General features: G+C 38.8%; 1 protein-coding gene across 5 annotated transcripts in view; it reads right to left on the bottom strand.

Moving 5' to 3' along the window:
- The window catches only part of WDR70 (WD repeat domain 70), a 381158-nt gene that overhangs the window by 303858 nt on the left and 53562 nt on the right, over nucleotides 1–23738 (bottom strand). For all 5 annotated transcript variants that reach the window (XM_003899590.5, XM_017959497.3, XM_021939307.2 and 2 more), the window contains 2 exons: nucleotides 20731–20790; nucleotides 15022–15155 (listed from right to left, as the gene is read on the bottom strand). In XM_003899590.5, the coding sequence (XP_003899639.2) occupies nucleotides 15022–15155; nucleotides 20731–20790 (194 nt within the window). The remainder of the gene's footprint in view (nucleotides 1–15021; nucleotides 15156–20730; nucleotides 20791–23738) is intronic.

Raw genomic sequence — 23738 nt, 5'->3', positions numbered from 1 at the left:
GCAAAAAAAAGAATATAAATAAGGAATCCTTAAGAATTTGGAAATAGGAAATACAGAAGACTTCTAAGGAAAAAGAGCTAAGGACTTCAATAGACTTCCCTATTCCAAATGCCAAAAGAAATAACCTAGAAAAATATAAAATCGGGATAAATGAAAGTACCACTGAAAACTGGAAATTATCCAGAAATTTCTATTAGGAAAAGATCAGAATTATTAGGAAAGCACCTCCCAGAAAGACTGCAACAGCTTCATGTGAAACTACCCAGCAACCATGAAGCCCAGGGATGGTTCGCTCTCAAAGCAGCAAGGATGCCCTTATGGAAGCAGTTGTCACAAAAATTAGGCAGTAGGCACAAAAAACAATGTGGAAGAGATAATATAGGGTAAATAAAACAAAGCTATATAGTCATAAACCTACTATCTTTCCTAAAAACACAGCATACAGGCCGGGCGCGGTGGCTCACGCCTGTAATCCCAGCACTTTGGGAGGCTGAGGCGGGTGGATCACGAGGTCAGGAGATTGAGACCATCCTGGCTAACACGATGAAACCCCATCTCCACTAAAAATACAAAAATTTAGCCGGGTGTGGTGGCGAGCACCTGTAGTCCCAGCTACTGGGGAGGCTGAGGCAGGAGAACAGCGTGAACCCGGGAGGCGGAGCTTGCAGAGAGCCAAGATCGTGTCACTGCACTCCAGCCTGGGTGACAGAGCAAGACTCAGTCTCAAAAAAACAACAAAAACACAGCATCCATCACATAGAGGAGAGACCCACACACATACACACACACGGATTACTCTCAGCCCTAGCTCCCTCAAACTTCCTAAGATCACAGGTACATTCCACTGGCCACAAGCAGTGAGTTTAAGAAGGTAAGGAGATACAAGAAGAATCTTTTCAGCCTGTATCTCACCAGGCAGAGAGAGTAAATAAGAAGAGTAAAATAATAAGGGGTTGTGAAGAGCTTTTACAATAGGGTCAGCAAACTTTATGTGAAGGGCCAGATAAATATTTTAAACTTTGCAAGCCATATATGATCTCTGTATCATATTCTTCTTTATTGTTCTGGGGTTTGTTTCACAACTCTTTAAAATTGTAAAAATCATTCTTAGTTCAAGTGCCATACAAAAACAAGCCATGGACTAGAGTTCGGCCACTGGCCACAGTCTGTACTGTTTTAAGATATAAAAGACAAAGAATATAGCGGTGGAATTTTTTTAAAGGAAAAAGAACATATTATCAGACTGTTATTTTGTGCCAAAAAAATTTCAAGAAAACATGTGTCATCATTATATACAAAGCTGTAATAAATAAACTTGTTCCTGGTTATTTCCACATATGTGGATACATCTGTCAGAGGAATTCCTAAAAGTGGATTACTTGGTCAAAGGGTATATGCATTTGTAATAGAAGAGAATGCCAAATTGCCCTCTATAAGATGGTGCCAATTTACACTCCCACCATGCCTGATAGTACTTGTTTCTCCAAATCTTGCCATCATAGTTTACAGTTCACATCAGAATAAGATACACTGGCTGGGTGCGGTGGCTCACGGCTGTAATCCCAGCACTTTCGGAGGCCAAGGCGGGTGGATCACTTGAGGTCAGCAATTGAAAACCAGCCTGGCCAACATGGTGAAACTCCATCTCTACTAAAAATCCAAAAATTAGCCAGGCATGGTGATGCATGCCTGAATTCCCAGCTACTTGGAAGGCTGAGGCATGAGAATCGCTTGAACCCAGGAGGTGAAGGTTGCAGTGTGACAAGATCGCGCCACTGCACTCCAGCCCAGATGTCAGAGCGAGACTCTGTCTCAAAAAAAAAGAAAGACATTATCAAATTGTTATGCAGAAAAAAAAAGTCTGGTCATTTATACCCCGACCTTAGCCTTCTCACACTGAATAGTATATGTTCTCTTCACTTTTGCCAATCTTACAGGTAATAAATAGTACCTCTCACTGGCACTTCAATGTTTCCTTCTTTATTAATGAAGCTGAATATCTTTATGTTTATTGACTATTTGTATTTCTTGAAGCTGAATATCTTTATGTTTATTGACTATTTGTATTTCTTCTGCTGTTACCTATTAATTCATTTCCTTTGGCTAGTATTAGTTTTCAAATACCCCTTGCTTTATTTACAGAAACTGTATTATGGATAGTAGCCCAGTGCTTTCAATCTGTGTTACAATTTTTTGTTTATAATTTGTCTTACTATTTTGTTTTTGATGTCCTTTGTTTTCTTAAGTGTAAAATATCTTTTTAAATTGTAAAAGTAATTCATGCTGTTTTGGTACGTCATATAAAAATATAAAATGAAAGTTCACCAATACCCCCACATAATACACTTCCATTTCTAGGACATAACCTCTCAAACTTTCCCTAGTAACTAAAAAATACAAATACATAAATTACATATTACAAAAGTAGATTTCTTTTTAAAACTAATTTCTATTTAACAAATATTTATGGAACTCTTTCTATCTAAGCCACAGACTAGAATATTTGTGACATACACATCTTATAAAGAACTTTATCAACCAATCCAAGAAAAGCAACCCAGTTTTTAAAATGGGCAAAAATTTTTGAACAGTTGTTTCATCAAAGAAGACATATAAGCTCAATATCACTAATCATCAGGGAAATTCAAATTAAAACCCAATAACATATCACTACATACCCAATTGAGTGGCTAAAATCTAATATACTGACAGTACCAAGTGTAGATAAGGATATGAAGTAACTACAATACACACTGCCTCTAAGAAAGCAAAATGATAGGGCATTTTTAAAAAGTCGGGCAGTTTCCTATAAAGTTAACACTCACATACCATATGACAAAGCAAATCACACTTAGGTATTCACCCAGGGAAATAAAAACACCTATCTACAAAAATGACCTATACAGGAGTATTTATAGAAGCTTTATTCCTTATACCTAAAAATTGGAAGTAAGTCAAATGTCTATCAACTGGTAAAGAGATAAACAAACTGTATGCAACATAGTCATACAAAAGAGTACTACACAGCTATAAAAGGGAACAAAACTACTGACAGAGGCAAAATCAGATCAGTGGTTACCTGGGGGTCAGAAGGAGGGACTGACTGCAAAGAGGCTAGAGGGAACTTTGGAGGATAATCATAGTGTATGACTATGACTGTATGCATTTCTCAAAATTCATAGAACTGTACAAACAAAAAGAATAAAGTTTACGAAATGTAAATTATACCTGAATAAATGTCACTTTTAAAAAGTTCATTAAAAGAGTAGAAAATTAGTAAAGTGAATTGGCTTAAGTTTTCACAAATTGTAGCAAAAAAAAAAAAAAAGATACAGAGAACCAAACCAGAGAGAGAAAAAGGGAAATGGAGAATAGATAACAGAGAGCCAAAGCTAAATAGCCTATACTCCCAAAAAACAAATCACGGCCAGCACGGTGGCTCACGCCTGTAATCTCAGCACTTTGGGAGGCCAAGGCAGATGGATCACTTGAGGTCAGGAGCGCAATACCAGTCTGGCCAACATGGTGAAACCCTGTCTCTACTAAAAATACAAAAATTAGCCAGGAGTGGTGGTGTGCCTTAATCCTAGCTCCTCAGGAGGCTGAGGTAGAAGAAATCACTTGAACCTGGGAGGCAGAGGTTACAATGAACCACGATCGTGCTACTTCACTCCAGCCTGGGTGACAGAGCTAGACGAGAGAGAGAGAGAGAGAGAGAGAGAGAGAGAGAGAGAGAGAGGAAAAGAAAAGAAAAGAAAAGAAAAGAAAACAAAAGAAAAGAAAAGAAAAGAAAAGAAAACAAAAGAAAAGAAAACAAAAGAAAAGAAAACAAAAGAAATAGGACAGGTGACAGTCTGAAATAGTAGTCTGATTTTTCAGAGGTAAAATGCAATGTTACAATACTAAGAAAAACTCAGAAATGGGAAGTAATACTTGAAAGAGATGAGAGATATCAAATTAAGAATCTGTGCACTGAAATTCCTTCATATCAAATAAATACTAGGTGAGTTATGATCTACCGAATGCTTTACTACATGCCAGGCACTGTGCCATATACTTTATGATGTATACACTATTTCATTTAATCATCAATCAGAACACCAAAAAACTTGTATTATTAATTCTATTTTACAGGCAAGGAAAACAAGGGTCAAAGTGATTAAAATGACATGCCTAAAGTCATACAGCAAACGAACAAGCCAAGACATAATTCAAATTCAGACTTTTATGAGTCAGAATCCATGCTCATATCCACTATGCACATTAAGTCTATAGTTATACTTAGTTGTAGAATTAAATTTTACATAAACTAATATGCTATAAAAAAGAAAGGAGGAAAAATACTTCAGTGAAAATCTAAGAGAGTAATCTTCCCCTCATCCCACTAAAACTGATAGTTATGGCACAAACTCAGTTAAATTAGCAGAGAAGACAGTGTATAACACCTAATGACTAGAGCACTGACTCGTGCATTCTGATTTCCAGTAACAGAAATTTTTAAATTTCAGAATCTAGGATTGACACAGAAATGCAAAACAGTAGGTATCTGTCTTTTCTTTTTTTATTTATTTGAACTCTGAAACTCTTTAATCAAGTAACTGTTCATACAGAGCAAGAACTACAAGTACCATTTGAATAGATGAAAATCTGCTCACTGGGAATCACTTTTAATATAAAATGAATGGGAATCATAAGATGCAATAAAACTCACTAATCAATCATCTTAAGAATACATATTTTTGTTTTTTAAAAAAGCTAAACAGATCAGCCTTAAGCCTGTAACTCAAGGTGTCACCTACAGTGCAGAGCCAGTGATTTCAAAAACTGTTCCTTACTTGCCCTGAACTGATAGGGTTTAAGCCAAAGATTTCAGATATTCCAGAAAAAGAAATCCTTATGCTTCCTTTCTTTTCAAAAAGGTGGGTACATCTTGCTGAAAATAGTCTTCTGCTCTGTTTCTCAACAGAAAATTACCGAAAAAAATATGAAACACTATTATTGTAGGACTTATTTAATGAATAATAAGTTCCAAGTATATCCCAAACACTGTCTTAGGTGCTGGAATAGAAGTAAACAAATGTGAAAAACACATCATTTCGGATCGTTGTAAAGCGCTATAAAAGAAATAAATCAGGGTAATGCGTAGAGTGGGTGGCAGTGGAGCTACTTTTGACAGGATGGTGAGGAAAGGTCTCTCTGAGGAGCTGACATTTGAGCTGAGACATGACCCAAGAGAAGATCACTGAATCTTAATAAGATAAAATTTTTAAATTATGTAACTTGATGACAGTTATAGAGGGAAGCAAAAACCAGGAAATTAAGTAAAAGGCTATTATAGATAGTTTACATAATTTTACCATGAAAATGTCAAAGAGAAGGAAAAATATATTCAGGTAAATAATGCATATCAAATAATAAACTGTGCTTTCCCACATACCTCTTCACATCATATTAAAGCTTTCTGTTGATGCACATGGATAACAACTCCACAACAAGCCAACAACATCTTCTCCACTTAATAAACCACAAAAAAAAAGCCCACCACCACCAGGACTATCCTGACATCCACAAGAATGACTTGTGATCGCATTAACCCACTACATTTACAACTGAAGCCATCTTTTTTTTTTTCTGTCTTTTTTGAGAGAGTCTCACTCTGTCACACAGGCTGGAGCGCAGTAGTGCAATCTCGGCTCACTGCAACCTCCGCCTCCTGGGTTCAAGTGATTCTCCTGCCTCAGTCTCCCGAGTAACTGGGATTACAGGCATGCGCCATCACATCTGGCTAAATTTTGGATTTTTAGTAGAGACGGGGTTTCATCATGTTGACCAGGCTGGTCTCCAACTCCTGATCTCAAGTGATCCACCCGCCTTGGCCTCCCAAAGTGCTGGGATTACAGGTGTGGGCCTACACCCGGCCAACTGAGGGTATCTTTTTTTTTTGAGACAAAGTCTCCCTCTGTCACCCAGGCTGGAGTGCAGTGGCGCAATCTCGGCTCACTGCGACCTCTGTCTCCTGGGTTCAAGCAATTCTCCTGCCTCGGCCAGGCGCGGTGGCTCAAGCCTGTAATCCCAGCACTTTGGGAGGCCGAGACGGGTGGATCACGAGGTCAGGAGATCGAGACCATCCTGGCTAACCCGGTGAAACCCCGTCTCTACTAAAAAATCCAAAAAACTAGCCAGGCGAGGTGGTGGGCGCCTGTAGTCCCAGCTACTCGGGAGGCTGAGGCAGGAGAATGGTGTAAACCTGGGAGGCGGAGCTTGCAGTGAGCTGAGATCTGGCCACTGCACTCCAGCCTGGGTGACAGAGCGAGACTCTGTCTCAAAAAAAAAAAAAAAAGAAAAGAAAAAAAAAAATTCTCCTGCCTCAGCCTCTTGTGTACCTCCAAAAATATTTTATGTGTATATAAGCAAGTACTATATGCTATTTTTTCCAAGTTTTTATTAAACTATATACTATCCTATAGTATGCTTTCTTCATTTAATATATTTTAAAGATTGTCTTAAAATTTAATCTTTTCTTGAGGCCTTAGCTCAGTGTTTCGCAAATTCAAGTAATAAACACCTTCCTTTTATGGGAAAATATGTTTAGAGATCACTTTGTGATAATATAAATTATTTTTATTATAACGTTACTTAAGTATGAGTATATAAGTAGACTCCTTGTGCTTACCAAGCTACATAAATATCTAAAACTGAAAAATAAAAAATAAATTCGAATTTAGCTGGGCGCAGTGGCTCACACCTGTAATCCCAGTACCTTGGGAGGCCAAGGCAGGCGGATCACGAGGTCAGGAGTTCAAGAGCAGCCTGACCAACATGGTGAAACCCCATCTCTACTAAAAATACAAAAATTAACTGGACGTGGTGGCAGGTGCCTGCAAGCCCACCTACTCGGGAGGTTGAGGCAGGAGAATTGCTTGAAACAGGAAGGTGGAGGTTGCAGTGAGCCAAGATTGCACCACAGGACTCCAGCCTGGGAAACAAGAGTGAAACTCCATCTCAAAAAAAAACAATTTAACAGTAAATACTAATCACTTCACATGCACAGAAACAACTATCATCAAAAAGAAAGTAACAAATGTTGACAAGAATGTAGAAAAACTGGAACCTTTATATATTGCTAGTGGGAATGTAAAATGGTACAGCCATTTTGGAAAAGAGTCTGTAGGTTTATTAATATGTTAATCATAAATTTACCATATGACCTAGCAATTACAAATCTAAGTATCTGCCTAAGAGAGATGGAAGCATGAGAACACAGAGTACCTAGCTATTTTTTAAATGAGTGGAAGATAAGAAATTCTTAACTTGGGCTACCTAAGTGATCCAAAAACTCTTAATATTGTATGAAAACTTTTATTCTATCTATATCTTTTTTTGCATAGAAGGTATATCCAAGGGGTCTGTGATCTCAAAGATTCTGATTTTTGAACCTACTCATATAATTATGAATCTACTACTGAAAATCTGAGGCAACAGAGAAAGTGAAAGGGAACTGATTAGCAGACTAGTTTAGAGAAAATACAGTACAAATTTTCAGTAAATGGGACCAGAGAAAGTAATCTTTGTGGGTAATATAGGAATAATACAGATCAGTGACCAAAAGATGTGGGGGAATTTAGCTGAGTTATAGGCATGTGTGGATTCTCACTTGGGTAAAAAATATAATTGAAAAGGTTAACAGATCAATGTCGGGCCAGGGCACGGTGGCTCACGCCTGTAATCCCAGCACTTTGGGAGGCCGAGGCAGGCAGATCACCTGAGGTCAGGAGTTCAAGAAGAGCCTGGCCAACATGGTGAAACCCCGTCTCTACTAAAAATACAAAAAATTAGTCGGGCATGGTGGCATGTGCCTGTAATCCCAGTTCCTCAGGAGGCTGAGACAGGAGAATCGCTTTAACCTGGAAGGTGGAGGTTGCAGTGAGTCAAGATTGTGCCATTGCACTCCAGCTTGGGCAACATGAGAGAGACTTCATCTCAAAAAAATAAATAAATAAAAATAAAAATCAGTGTCAAAATAAAGAAAGGCTGCTAATGGCATACGAGAGTCTGACTCTCCCATATTCAGTTATCGACTGAATGAGAATTTACTGTACATTCACCAAATTTGCAATTGGCAAAACACAAGCAGCGATCATTAACATACACATTGGGTGTTACAATCAGAAACTAGAACAACGATCCAACAAAATAAGGAGAATAAAATTGAAGGGGAAAATAAATATACAAATACTTATGTTTCACTTTTTTTCTTTTTTCTTTTTTTTTTTTTTTTTTTTTTTTGTTGTTGTTGTTGTTGAGATAGTGTCTCACTCTGTTGCCAGGCTGGAGTGCAGTGGCGCCATCTCAGCTCACTGCAACCTCTGCCTTGCGGGTTCAAGCAATTCTCCTGCCTCAGCCTCCTAAGTAGCTGGGACAACAGGCGCGTGCCACCACACCCAGCTAATTTCTGTATTTTTAGTAGAGACGGGGTTTCATCATGTTGGCCAGGATGGTCTTGATCTCTTCACCTAGTGACCCACCCACCTCGGCCTCCCAAAGTGTGGGGATTGCAGCTGTGAGCCACCGCACCCAGCCTCCTTTTTTTCTTCATTTAAAAATCTATTTTAAACTTTAGTGAGTTTTTGGTAGTAGCATTCCTGTTTTTGAACTTAAGCCACATATTTTTATGTCTAGACCTTGTTACCTACCATAGTAGTTTGTGTGTGCTGGATTTGGCCACTTAAAGGCAGGCTCAAGATATGCACTATCCAATACAGCAACTACCTAGCCACGTGTAGATATTTACACTTTAATTAAAATTCAATTTTAAGAAATTTCAGTTCCTTAGAATTAGTTAACACGTTTCAAGTATTCAGTAACCCCATGTGACAAGTGACTACCATATTGGATGATACAGATATATAATATCTCCATTACCACTGAAAGTTATATTGGACAGCACTCTAAAACGACTGGAATCATCAAGTGATGACCCTTGGAATACTCAATCAAACAGAAATTACAGCTAGAAAATGATTTTATTTTCTTTCTTAACCAAAGATCAAAGGCATCAAATCAGACTTTACTGTCTTTTCTTGAAAAAAGTAGGCCAGGGGCAATGGCTCACATCTGTAATCCCAGCACTTTGGGAGGCCAAGACGGGCAGATCACCTGAGGTCGGGAGCTCAAGACCAGCCTGACCAACATGGAGAAATTCCGACTCTACTAAAAATACAAAATTAGCCAGGCGTGGTGGTGCATGTCTGTAATCCCAGCTACTCAAGAGGCTGAGGCAGGAGAATTGCTTGAATCTGGGAGGTGGAGGTTGCGGTGAGCCAAGATCACGCCATTGCACTCCAGCCTGGGCAACAAGAGCGAAACTCTGTCTCAAAAAAAAACAAAAAGAAAAAGAACATGTATACACTCACACTAACACACAGACACAGCCACACACACACACACACACATATATACACATACAGATAAATTTAACAAAGACCATTTGTGCCCTGTAAAGCCTAAAATGCTATCTGGCCCTTTATAAAAAAAAAAAACTTTGCCAACCCCTTGAACAATAAGTGTTTTCTTATAAATGAGTTCTATCTTTTAATTTGAATATCAAAATAAAAGACATTAAGAAAAACGCTGGGCCAGGTGCAGTAGCTCACGCCTGTAATTCCGTCACTTTGGGAGGCCAAGGCAGGCGGATCACAAGGTCAAGAGATCGAGACCATCCTGGCTAACATGGTGAAAACCCGTCTCTGTTAAAAATACAAAAAAAATTAGCCGGGCGCGGTGGCAGACGCCTGTAGTCCCAGCTACGCAGGAGGCTGAGGCAGGAGAATGGCGCGAACCAGGGAGGTGGAGCTTACAGTGAGCTGAGATCACACCACTGCACTCCAGCCTGGGTGACAGACCGAGACTCTGTCTCAAAAAAAAAAAAAAGAAAAATTCTGTAATGCTGAATTTAAATTGGAACACAGGTACAATTAACAATTCTTAAATTGCTTTACATGTATACTGAGGCCGAATAAGTAAGTAAATGGATAGTGGAAGCTAGGTGTCTCACCATTGGAAAGTCATGATACAGAAAAGCAGGAAGGTTAGAATAAATCAATATAGTACTGGATTAGAATTAGAAACATCAGTATGAACTCATGTTCAGGTTAACATGGATGTAGAGAGATGCAAAAACAGTTAGAAACATACTATATACACAGGTTAGTATAATATATATGTATGTATTTCCTAGCTGTGTCAGCTGAGTCAGCCTAAGAGCAGTGACATCCCAGGAGCAATGAGCATATTAAGAACCTAGATCTTCTAGAGTCAGAAATACCATTTGACTCAGCAATCCCATTACTGGGTATATACCCAAAGGATTACAAATCATTCTACTATAAAGACACAAGCACACATATGTTTATTGCAGTACTGTTCACAATAGCAAAGACTTGGAACCAACCCAAATGCCCATCAATGATAGACTGGATAAAGAAAATGTGGCACATATAAACCATGGAATACTATGCAGCCATAAAAAAAGATGAGTTCATGTCCTTTGCAGGGACATGGATGCAGCTGGAAACCATCATTCTCAGCAAACTTTCGCAAGAACAGAAAACCAAACACATGTTCCCACTCATAAATGGGAGTTGAACAATGGGAACACATGGACACAGGGAGGGGAACATCACACACCAGGGCCTTTCGGGGGGTGGGGGGCTGGGGGAGGGATAGCATTAGGAGAAACACCTATGTAGATGATGGGTTAAGGGGTAGAGCAAACCACCATGGCACGTGTATACCTATGTAACAAACCTGCACATTCTGTACATGTATCCCAGAACTTAAAAGTATAGTAAAAATAATAATAATAATAATAAAGAATGAACCTAGATCTTACTTGCTAATATACTTCTCCTGGGGAAAAGAACTGATTCTAGAACTGGGGCAGGGAAAATACAAGCATCTATAGCCTGCAGCATTTTTTTTTTTTTTTTTTTTTTTTGAGACAATTTCACTCTTGTTGCCCAGGCTAGAGTGCAATGGCGCAATATCAGCTCACTGCAACCTCCACCTTCCAGGTTCAAGTGATTCTCCTGTCTCAGCCTCCCAAGTGGCTGGGATTACAGGTGCCCACCAACATGCCCGGCTAAATTTTGTATTTTTAGTAGAGACGGGGTTTCACCATGTTGGCCAGGCTGGTCTTGAACTCCTGACCTCAGGTGATCCGCCCACCTCGGCCTCCCAAAGTGCTGGGATTACAGGCGTGAGCCACCGCGCCCGGCCTGGAGCATCTTGTAGTATCAAAACTTAAGGGAAGTATTTCCAAAAACAAAAGAAAGGACGCATGTCAAAGGAACACAAGACCAACCTAAAAGAGCTCCCAATCACCACAGTTTAAACAAGCTGAGCAACAAAATAAATACACAAGAATACCAAAAAGTTTCTTTAAATACCACTCACTCCAGGAAGTGGAGCTGAATTTTTCCACTGCCTCTAATTGGAGCAGTACTCAGTGGCTTGCAGCCAAAGAACAGTATATGGAAAGGAAAGGAAAAAGTAACTTTACCATGAAGAAGCTAAAAAAACATAATAGAAGTACCCCGATATGATGTAACAAGAAAGTCACTTCACCTCTATGATATTCTTCCCAAAGACTCATAATCTCAATCTAACCATGAGAAAAGCATCAGACAAAAGCAAACTGAGAGACATTCTACAAAATACCTGATCAATACCCCTCAAAACTGTCACGGTCATGAAAAACAATGAAAGACTGAGAAACTGTCAGGGACTGAACAAATATAAGGACCAAAGGTAATGTGGTATCTTGGAATCATTAGTGAAAAAAAGAGTGAAATCCAAATAAAGTTTGGAGATTAATTAATAGTAACTAATGTTAGTTTCTTAATTGTGACAAATGGACCATGGTAAGATAAAATGTTAATCATAAAACTGTATGAAGTGTATGCATAAACTCTGTACTATCTTTGTAGCTTATCTATAAATTTTAAAGCATTCTGAAATTTAAAAGTTTACTAATATTTTGAAATTGAAACAGAAATATCAATGTGACCTTGTAATTTAAACATAGACACATATATGCATGAATACACATGCATCTGTATTTTCTACCTGTTTGCATCAAAAGGTCACAAGCAATGACATCCCAACATCAATGAGCATGCCTAGCAACCAGATTTGGTCTCTAAATATAATTCCCACAAAAAGAAAGGAGGGCTACTTGGGGAAATACTGATTCCAGGACTTGGAAATGAATGTAACAGGAAGCCTACATCATATTGTGCCAGAAACCAAGTAAGTTTTAAAGACTAATAAGGTCATGTCAAAATTATACAGCAATCAAGGACTCCTACTAGACAAATCTAGGACAATTTAAACATCAAAAAGAATAATGACTGCAATTGACTGAAACATGAAAATTTAAAAATCATAAATACTGATACTCAAAAAAGAAACAGAAATCATCACCAACAACAGAAACAACTCATTTATCACCACCAGCCCTTAAGCTAAAAATGGGCCATTAAAGAAAAATAACTAAGCTTTTATCCTGCCTCTTCAGGAGTAACTGTATTTCAGGGTAACCAAATAACACCAGAAAATGAGGAAAAGTTTTTCTTTAAGAAGATGCCAGGAAATAAATGCAGATGAAATAACAGAATAAGAAAATCACCAATTTGTAGCCCTCAATGACATAACTGATTCAGGAAGAAGTCATCAATGGACACTAAGCTCATTAAGTGAAAGAATGATGAGTATCTGGATAGTTACATAGTACCAATCCATCTCTCCACAAAGTTCTTGTCTATCTCAAGTATAAAATATTAACTTTACAATGAAGGAATCAGATGTCACTACCTTAATCCAGGGATCTACCTTAATTTCTAGTCACTAACAGTGAAACAACTAGACAATACATGCCATCTGAAGTGATACAATATAATTATGATAAAGCCTTTGATATTCCATAGGAAATACTGGAGAGGAGATAAAGAAACAAGTTAAATCGGCCGGGCGCGGTGGCTCAAGCCTGTAATCCCAGCACTTTGGGAGGCCGAGACGGGTGGATCACGAGGTCAGGAGATCGAGACCATCCTGGCTAACACGGTGAAACCCCACCTCCACTAAAAAATACAAAAAACTAGCCGGGCGAGGTGGTGGGCGCCTGTAGTCCCAGCTACTTGGGAGGCTGAGGCAGGAGAATGGCGTAAACCCGGGAGGCGGAGCTTGCAGTGAGCTGAGATCCGGCCACTGCACTCCAGCCTGGGCAACAGAGCCAGACTCCGTCTCAGGGGAAAAAAAAAAAAGAAAGAAAGAAACAAGTTAAATCAGGAGTCCCCAAAGCCCAGACCATGGACTGGTATCAGTCCGTGGCCTATTAGGAACCAGGTGCACGGCAGGTGTTGGGGGTGGTGAGCGAGCATTACCACCTGAGCTCCAGCTCTTGTCAGATAAACAACGGCATTCGATTCTCACAGGAGTGTGAACCCTACTGTGAACTGCGCATGCGAGGGATTTCTAGGTTGCACAATCCTTATTAGAATCTAATGCCTGATGATCTGAGGTAGACCAGTTTTATCCAGAAACCACGCCACCACCCCGACCTCCACGCTACCCCCAGTCCATGGAAAAATTGTCTTCCGCAAAACCAGGCACTGGTGCAAAAAAGGTTGGGGACCGCTGAGTTAAATGATACCATAAGAAAGCAATATGCCAAAAGATCAGATACAGTCAAAAACAGAAAAGAGAGTGGCTTATGGGCCAGGCCAGGCACAATGGCTCATGTCTGTAATCCCAGCACTGTGGGAAGACGAGGCAGGTGGATTACTTGAGATCAGGAGCTTGAGACCACCCTGGACTACACGGTGAAACCCCATCTCTACCAAAAAAATACAAAACTTAGCCAGTCATGGTGGTGCACACCAACAGTTCCAGCTATTTGGGAGGCTGAGGTAGGAGGATGTCTTGAGCCCAGGAGGCAGAGGTTGCAGTGAGCCAAGATCTCACCACTGCACTCCAGCCTGGGCAAGAGTGCCAGACCCCGTCTCAAAAAAAGAAAAAAAAAAAAAGGAAAGACTGACTCATTGTAGCAACATGGAAGGCCCTTTCTAACAAAATGCTAGCTGCCATACCTAAACAGTACAAAATGGATTGGCACCTGGATAATGGCTTATGTTAACTTCTCATTTCTCAGGATTAATTGGAATGTTTTAAAACAAAGTATTTTTTCGTTTTTTAAATTTTTTTGTTTTGAGATGGAGTCTTGCTCTGTCACCCAGGATGGAGTGCAGTGGCGCAATCTTGGGTCACTGCAGCCTCCACCTCCTGGGTTCAAGTGATTCTCCTGCCTCAGCCTCCCAAGTAGCTGGGATTACAGGCATAAGCCACCATGTCTGGCTAGTTTTCATATTTTTAGTAGACATGGGGTTTCACCATGTTGGACAGGCTGGTCTCAAAACTCCTGACCTCAGGTGATCCGCCCACCTTGGCCTCCCAAAGTGCTGGGATTACAGGCGTGAGATACCACGCCCAATCTTTTGTAGTTTTTTTGAGACGGAGTCTCTCTCTGTTGCTGGGCTGGAGTGCAGTGGCGCAATCTCAGCTCACTGCAACTTCCACCTCACAGGCTAAAGCAATTCTCCTGCCTCAGCCTCCCAAGTAGCTGCATTACAGGCATGCACCACCATGCCCAGCTAATTTTTGTAATTTTAGTAGAGACAGGGTTTTGCCATGACGTCCGTTCTGGTCTTGAAATCCAGGCTTCAGGTGATCCGCCTGCCTCAGCTTTCTAAAGTTCTGGAATTACAAGCGTGAGCCACCGCACCCAACCTCAAACATTGGTTTATGAAACAAAAGAAATGTGAGGCTCATTTTACTTCATTTAAATTATGAAGGCAGTATATTTTGATACAAGTCATTGTAGATGGGATTCCAAAGCCAAAAGCACTGTCTTCCAATGTGAAGATATTAAGTAAATATGAAGATATTAAGTAAGCGAATACATACCACTCACAGGGCTGAAGGGATCGAAATGCCTTAAAAGAAGCATCCATTCCAGCAAAATCCCAAAACTTAACATCATAGTCATATCCTCCTGTCACCAAACGGGCACCTGAGGGATCCAGACCCAAAGCAGACACCTGGTTTTAAAAAAATAAAATAAAATTACTGGAGCAAAATGACATATGGTCATTTATAAGCCCCATTTCTGTTCTTTAATCCCACCCCCTATGTTACAGGCCTTGAAAGCACAAACCACCAACTATTGTTACTTCTGAAAAGTGGGAATGGATGGTGCCTTCTATATTATTAGACTTTGTTACTGTATTAATTCTTTTGCAATAAAGAAAAACACTTTATTTGACAATTTTGTCCCAAATCATCAACCATGTACTCAGAATAGCTATCACTGCAATTCCATAAGATAAACTAAGTTGCCTTAGTGTACAAGTAGAAATCTTACAAATAATTACAATAATTCAGCATTTTCAATATACAATCTAAGGGAAACTTTTAAGATAGTTTAACCATAACCAGATGAAGACCATATGAATCTTAAATTACCAAAATGAGTAACACCAAGGGAGCTTTAAGGAATCTATTTAACAAAGTAGAACAAAGCAGAATTACCTGTTCCTTATGGTCAAATGGCTCGGTATATTCACCTTAAACAATTATTTTTAAAGCTGAATGTTTAAGTGACTAATCACATTATAATAGTACTTATATTGGTTCCATAAACTATTTGCTTTTTTGGTGGCTCATGCCTGTAATCCCAGCACCTTGGGAGGCCAAGGCAGGGAGATCACTTGAGGTCAGGAGTTTAAGACTAGCCTGGCCAACATACAGAAACCCCATCTTTACTAAAAATACAAAAATTAACCGGGTGTGGAGGCACGTACCTGTAGTTCCAGCTACTATTCCAGAACTTGATGCAAAAAAAATCACTTGAACTCGGGAGGTAGAGGTTGCAGTAAGCCAAGATCGTGCCACTGCATTCCACCATGGGTGACAGAGCAAGACTCTGTCTCAAAAAAAAAAATAAAATTTGCAGGTCAGGCACCGTAGCTCACCCCTGTAATCCCAGCACTTCGGGATGTTGAGGCAGGCAGACCACCTGAGGTTGGGAGTTCGAGATCAGCCTGACCAACATGGAGAAACCCCACCTCTACTAAAAATACAAAATTAGCTAGGCATGGTGGCGCATGCCTGTAATATCAGCTACTAGAGAGGCTGAGGTAGGAGAACTGCTTGAACTCAGGAGGCAGAGGTTGTAATGAGCTGAGATCGCGGCACTGCACTCCAACTGGGCAACAAGGGCAAAACCCTGTCTCAAAAAAAAGAAAATTGCTTTCCCTGTGAACTTTCTTAGGTCTAATTACGCGTCAATATCCAATGTGTAACTCATTGTTCCTGAGATATATGTAGCTTTCTCTCAAAGCAGAAAGTCCCTAGACCTACTGCCCTCTCAGAAGAAAAGAACTGCATTAGGAATATTTAATGTGATTACCATACATTGGACGCAGTAATGTTTTTTGTTTTGTTTTGTTTTGAGACAGAATCTCACTCTGTCATCCAGGCTGGAGTGCAGTGGTGCAATCTCGGCTCACTGCAGCTTCTGTCTCCTGGGATCAAGCAATTCTCCTGCCTCAGCCTCCTAAGTAGCTGGGATGACAGGCACGCGCCACCACACCCAGCTAATTTCTGTATTTTTTAGTAGAGATGGGGTTTCACTTGTTAACCAGGCTGGTCTCAAACTCCTGACACCTCAGGTGATCTGCCCACCTCAGCCTCGCAAAGTGCTGGGATAAGAGGTGTGAGCCACGGCGCCTGGCCAAAGTTTTATATAAAGAAAGCTTCTGTAAATCAGTTCTCCTAATAAATAGACTTGAAATGTAATTAATATAATTATAATTAAATAAGTCAGATACTGACAAAATAACTTATGTTCAATTAGCACTTGCAAACACTGATTTCATAATATAAGGTAAACTTACTATGGTTAAAATTAGACATGAACTCCAAAGATGTTAAAGAAAATATACAAGTGAAAACAAAGTCATTTTTTATGCCCGAACAATAATGTCTTAAAACAAAAAACAATCAAAATCAAAAATAAATGAATAGTAGTTTTAAAAACCTAGGAAGTGGCTTCTGCTACCACCACCTACAAATTCACTTGCCTCTATGTGCATTATGCTATCTTTCTTCCCTCCGGTTGCAATTTAAAAGTTACTTATTCTCCTAATAAGGCTAACCCCACCAGTGTTCATCTCACTACAACACAATATGAAATTACAACTTCATCTGTGGTTCCTGTATTCTGTACCTGTCCTGCCCTCAAGAGTATAAGCATCATATGGACAGAGACCTTGTCTGTGCCCAGCACTGGACCTGGCACAAAATACAAACTCTACTAAATATTTGTTTAAAAGAAAGGAGAACTAAAAATTGTAAAACCTTATGTAAAACAAACCTGCAGTCTGACAAACATGAGATAAATTCCTTTTTATCGAGGAAGAACAGAATAAACTGCAAACTTGACTGTTCTCCTAGCTAAGAAGAAAGATGACAAATTCTAAAGCAAAGTTACAAAATGAGGCTTTCAATGCAGCCATTCACTGAAGTATCAGGATCTCTGCTGCTGACTGTATACATGATTCATCATTTACCAAAAGGATATGAAGAAGGTAATTAGAAAGATAGAAAACAAAGCTCAGAGGCTGGGCACAGTGGCTCACGCCTGTAATCCCAGCACTTTGGGAGGCCGAGGTAGGCGGATTACCTGAGGTCAGGAGTTCAAGACCAGCCTGGCCAACATGGCGAAACCCCATCTCTACTAAAAATACAAAAATTACCTGCTGTTGTGGCAGGCACCAGTAATCCCAGGTACTTGGGAGGCTGAGGCAGGAGAATCGCTTGCCCCTGGGAGGTGGAGGCTGCAGTGAGCCAAGATGGCACCACTGCACTCCAGCCTGAGTGACAGAGAGAGACTTTGTCTCAAAAAAAAAAAAAAGTGTCTTGTTCCAACTTGAGAATGAGGACAAATTTTCAGTTTTAACATTTAAATTAAAAGAATTAATGTGTATTATCCTCTCCTTCCTTCAAAAAGCTTTAGACTTTATCATCATATTCACTGGGAAGGGTTCAGTTGACTATTATGCCACAGTAACTATATTCACTAAATGAATATACATGTTTCTTCAGTGGCAAGGAGAAAAAGAGCACAAAAATGGTTATAAATTTAGAGATATAAAAAATAAACATAATGATAACTCTCCTGAGAGTACATCAGACATCATTAAGAGACCAATTTGAACAAACTGACTCTAAAAAGATGTACGGGAAAACTGGGGAAATTTGAACACTAATGAGATATTAGATTAAATAATTATTGAAAAAAAGATATAATAAAGATGGTATTATGTAGGAAAGAGTGTATGTGTGCACATTCAGAAAGAGGGAGGCAGAGACAGCCCAATATTATCTCTTAGAGATTCATACTGAAATATTTACAGATGAAATCATATGAAGTCAGGTATTCGCTTTTAAATAATCCTGTAAGGTGGGGACAGGCAGGACTAAAATGTAAAGTATATAGGAAAAAAATAACATTGGCCTTATGGACATTTTTAAAATAACTCGCTTAAAAGAAAAAAGATCAGATAGAAAAGTCACCTTCTAATTCAACATTTATTTAAAAATAAATTTACTTGCATGTAGGACAAAGGCAGGATTGCCCAAAAAAAAAAAGTTAACCCAAGAGTATAATTAGACACTCTAATTGATTTTCAATGTGTAAAACATACTGCAGTATTTTTTAAGTTATGTTTCTCTACAAGATAAAACTTGATTTCCAAAAAAAAGGAATATTTAAATCAAACTTGTGAAATTCATGACCCATCTCTCAGTTGTAAAATTCTCCAGACTAGATGACAGAAAAGCTTCCTTTTAATTACTCAGTCTACAATGTTTTCCTTATTTACTTAAAAACACAAAAAGTAGAATTCCATCATAATTTCAGAATAAAAATATAAAAAACACGATTTAAGAAAAAATATATTAAGAATCAGATGGAAATTATTTCTTACAGCAGCAATTCCCACATAGTTTCGTTTCAAGACTCTTTACACTCTTAAAAAACTTATTGAGGACTCCAGGCCAGGCGCGTTGGCTCACGCCCGTAATCTCGGCACTTTGGGAGGCCGAGGCAGGTGGATCATGAGGTCAGGAGATCAAGACCATGCTGGCTAACACAGTGAAACCCCGTCTCTACTAAAATACAAAAAAATTAGCCAGGTGTGGTGGCAGGCATCTGTAGTCCCAGCTACTCAGGAGGCTAAGGAAGAAGAAAGGCATGAACCCAAGAGGCAGAGCTTGCAGTAAGCTGAGATCGCACCACTACACTCCAGTCTGGGCGACAGAGCGAGACTCTGTCTCAAAAAAAAAAAAAAATCTATTGAGCACTCCAAAGAGGTTTTGTTTATGTGAGTTATATGTATCACTATTTCCACTAGAAATTAAAACTAAGAGATTTTTACATCTTTTCTATTCCATTTAAAATAACAACAAACCCATTATATTTAACATAAATATTTTTATGAAAACAGCATTTTCAAAAGAAAAAACTGTAAGAATGACCTGGTTTATATCATTTCTGGGTCTACCTCTATTAATTGAGGTTTCCCTCTTATTATGGGATGTATTTTCTTAGTTCTTTACATGTTAGGCAATTAGAAAAAAGTAGTTTCATTGAAAAGGGAAGGATAATTTTTTTCGTTTCATATGAACGTTTCACTCATTTAACTACCACTTTTTAGTGGTTTTGCAATAAGATACAATGATTTCACCTTACATCTCAAATATTTTATATTATTCATCTTTATATATTTTAGAATACTCAAACATCAGTAAATATAACAATATAGGCCGGGCGTGGTGGCTCAAGCCTGTAATCCCAGCACTTTGGGAGGCCGAGACGGGTGGATCACGAGGTCAGGAGATCGAGACCATCCTGGCTAACACGGTGAAACCCCGTCTCTACTAAAAAATACAAAAAGTTAGCCGGGCGAGGTGGTGGGCGCCTGTAGTCCTAGCTACTCAGGAGGCTGAGGCAGGAGAATGGCGTAAACCCGGGAGGCGGAGCTTGCAGTGAGCTGAGATCCGGCCACTGCACTCCAGCCCGGGCGACAGAGCGAGACTCTGTCTAAAAAAAAAAAAAAAAAATATATATATATATATATATAACAATATAAACATGCAAACTGTAAACTAAGTATTAATGAATACTTAGAGCCATATGGTAACTACTTAAAGTTCATTTCTTATCTTAACATTCATCTGAAAAATGAACAAACTCATGCCTTTTACTGATACAGAAGTAAAGCAAAGGGTGGTGAGAAATTTTCCCACACCATAAAAAGCAAAATTGTGTTTGAGTTTCATTTCTTTCTTCCACTTACAATGTTCCTATATTAAAAAAATAAGAGGTTTTTAAAGCCAACAATAACAGTGACAATAAGTGTTTCTACTTTAACTAAAAGGAAATGGCTATTTTGACTGAACATAAAAGTAATCTGTTTTTCCTTAATGTCTATAGCTTTTATGTCATCAGTTGATTGTATAATTAGCCTTAATACAAATGTATCTTATCAGTTCACTTTTCCATGACAGCCCTGTAATTTGAGAGGGAAAAAACTAGATTTTTAAACTTACTGTTTTAGTGCCATGCTTCAGCGTTATCTCATGCGAGTCAGGAATCTTGTGAACAGGATTCTGAAACAAGAAAACCCCATGACATTAACGGTAAAATAACATATTTGTGGGGAACTATATACCACATTCACAGGAAATACAATTTTTTTAAATTGTATCACTGGCTTTTAAACACAAAGCTTAAAAAAAAACCAGCAAAAAAGTGTGAGGGTATCCGTTTTCTACACTTCTAGATACACTACAATGGATCTCTGATGCTAAATTGATTTTAAATACCTAAAAGGATAAACCTAAGAAACTCATTAGGTTCTATAAAATTATCTCTTATTGTCAATATAAATTGAAATTTTAATTTAATCCAAATGTAAAAATAAATCAGTAGTTGTTAATAGTATAATTCATAAAGAAAAATTAGAAATTTACTTTTCCTTCAAATCACAGCTTATCAAGAGGAGCGAAAAGGTCAATATCAGGCTGGGCACGGTGACTCACGCCTGTAATCCCAGCACTTTGGAGGCCAAGGCGGGCAGATCACCTGAGGTCAGGAGTTCGAGACCAGCCTGACCAACATAGTGAAACCCTGTTTCTACTAAAAATTAGCTGGGCACGGTGGCACATGCCTGTAGTCCCAGCTACTTGCGAGGCTGAGGCAGGAGAATTACTTGAACCCCGAAGGCGGAGGTTGCAGTGAGCCGAGATCGCACACTGCACTCCAGCCTGGGCAACAGAGTAAGATTCCATCTCAAAAAAAAAAAAAAAACAGGTCTATATCAAAATATCTGGAAAAACTTAAAAGATTCTCCATTTGTTTTAAGTGTACTCTGATATTTTAGGTAAACAAACCATGTAACTTTGGCATAAATTTCAAAATTCTGTATTATAAAAATCAAACAGAATCTAACAAACTTAAGGGAAAGAATAGACTAAATCATCATTATTCACTGCAACTGGCATTTTTAAATGCCCTAACAATTATGAATGCTGATAAATTTTAAAACACTGATGCCAAGGTAATAAACAATAGAATACAACCATATTTTACATTAAAATTTGGTTATGTCTTACTAAAATACAATTCTTTATTCTTTATTTTGCTGTCTTACTATGCCTACAGAAAAATCTCACAAAGAGCAAACCACCACAAACTGAAAGAAATTAATAAAGGCTATTTTATTAATTTCTGCTTACCATACTTTAATATCAAAATTATTTTAAGCATACTGTAACCTATGTATAAAATAATAATTACAGATTTTCCTAAAAAATAATCAATAAGGTCAACATCGAAAATTTTTAAAGTTCTCTATTTACCTATTCTGGGACATACCTTAAAGTGTTAAGTACTTAATTTCTAACAAACAACAAAACTTTCACAGGGTAACTATATACCTTTTAACCCTTCAAAGTTAAAAAGAAAATTGTTCAAAAATGGTAAAAATAAGAAACTCCAAGTCATTCACTGATTCATTGGTTCGATAAGCATTTACTGAAGTGAGATTATACCAGTCATTAGGTGGCAGCAGACATGGTCTCTTCTCATCCCTTCCACACAAGAAGCATATGGTCTAACAGGGAGATATCAATGACTCTACTTCAGTATAATGAATGCTATGATAGACAGCAGTACGGGCAGAATAACTTGAGGGACAGTAAAGAGGAATGCATAAATCAGACATAAGAGGTTACAGTGATCATTTAAATCAGAGGTTTCATTGTTTATTCAAGTCTCATTACTCAAGAGCAGGCTAATCCTACTATAATTATACGTCCATTACAAATTTAAGAATCATCTTGGCTGGGCGTGGTGGCTCACGCCTGTAATGCCAGCACTTTGGGAGGCCGAGGCGGGTGGATCACGAGGTCAGGAGATCGAGACCATCCTGGCTAACACGGTGAAACCCCATCTCTACTAAAAATGCAAAAAATTAGCCGGGCGAGGCGGCGGGCGCCTGTAGTCCCAGCTACTCGGGAGGCTGAGGCAGGAGAATGGCGTGAACCCGGGAGGCGGAGCTTGCAGTGAGCCGAGATCGCGCCACTGCACTCCAGCCTGGGCGACTAAGCGAGACTCTGTCTCAAAAAAAAAAAAAGAATCATCTTACCACCTATTTAATTAAACATGTGACCTAACAGCTCTTTCTTTTACATCTTCAGTCTTTACCCTGCTACAGCTCTTTCTCTTCAACATATAAACAAAGTATTAGTACTTCCCATATTAAAAAAAAAAAAAAAAAAAAAAAACTAAAAGACTACTGACTTCCCCTAAAATTTATTGCTCAATCGTTACTTTTTCCTCTGCAATCCAGCTTTTTCAAACTATGGCTTCACTTAGTGTCCCCGCTTTCTTTCACCCTCTACCTCAGCTTTGGCATTTATCATTTTATTCCTGATTCTTAGCACAGTTCTTGGCACATAAGAGGCTCTCAGTAAATAGTTCTAAATGAACAAACAAGTCACTATAAATCTCTCTGCACACTTTACAGAACTTAATCTATATATGTGAACTTTCAACAGCATGGTAACTATTTATCTCCTCCATCTTGAAACTGTCCTTTGCTGGGAGGAAACAGCCTGCAGAAAAAGCCAGAAACGCTAGTTTTTTAAACTAGCAATGCCATTAATTAACCATGTGATGATTTGAGCAAAGTTATGACTCAGTTTCTTCATTTGCAAACTACGAATAATAGCACCTGCCCCACAGGTTACAGTGAAGTACGTGGTTTCAAACTCCTAACACAGTTTGGCACATGGTAGAGCTCAACAAATGACAGTCACTATTTATTCCAAGGCTTACCTCCTATATTGGTCAAGTCATCTTAGTGTTTTTCCAGGCTTCTTTTCCTCTTTACCTGGCTAATTTCTACTCATCCTTCAAATCTCAATTCAGTTGTGACCAGCTCTCTAAGCACTTCTCAACATTTCAAACTCTGGGTTAAATGACCCTCTTATGCATTTCTATGACATTTCCTTACTTCAATCACAGAACTTATCACAATACATTGTAATTTTTT

Source organism: Papio anubis, chromosome 5, assembly GCF_008728515.1.
Source record: "Papio anubis isolate 15944 chromosome 5, Panubis1.0, whole genome shotgun sequence".
Taxonomy (NCBI): domain Eukaryota; kingdom Metazoa; phylum Chordata; class Mammalia; order Primates; family Cercopithecidae; genus Papio; species Papio anubis.
Note: the sequence above shows the minus strand (reverse complement) of the source record. Positions and strands in the feature narration are given on the sequence as shown.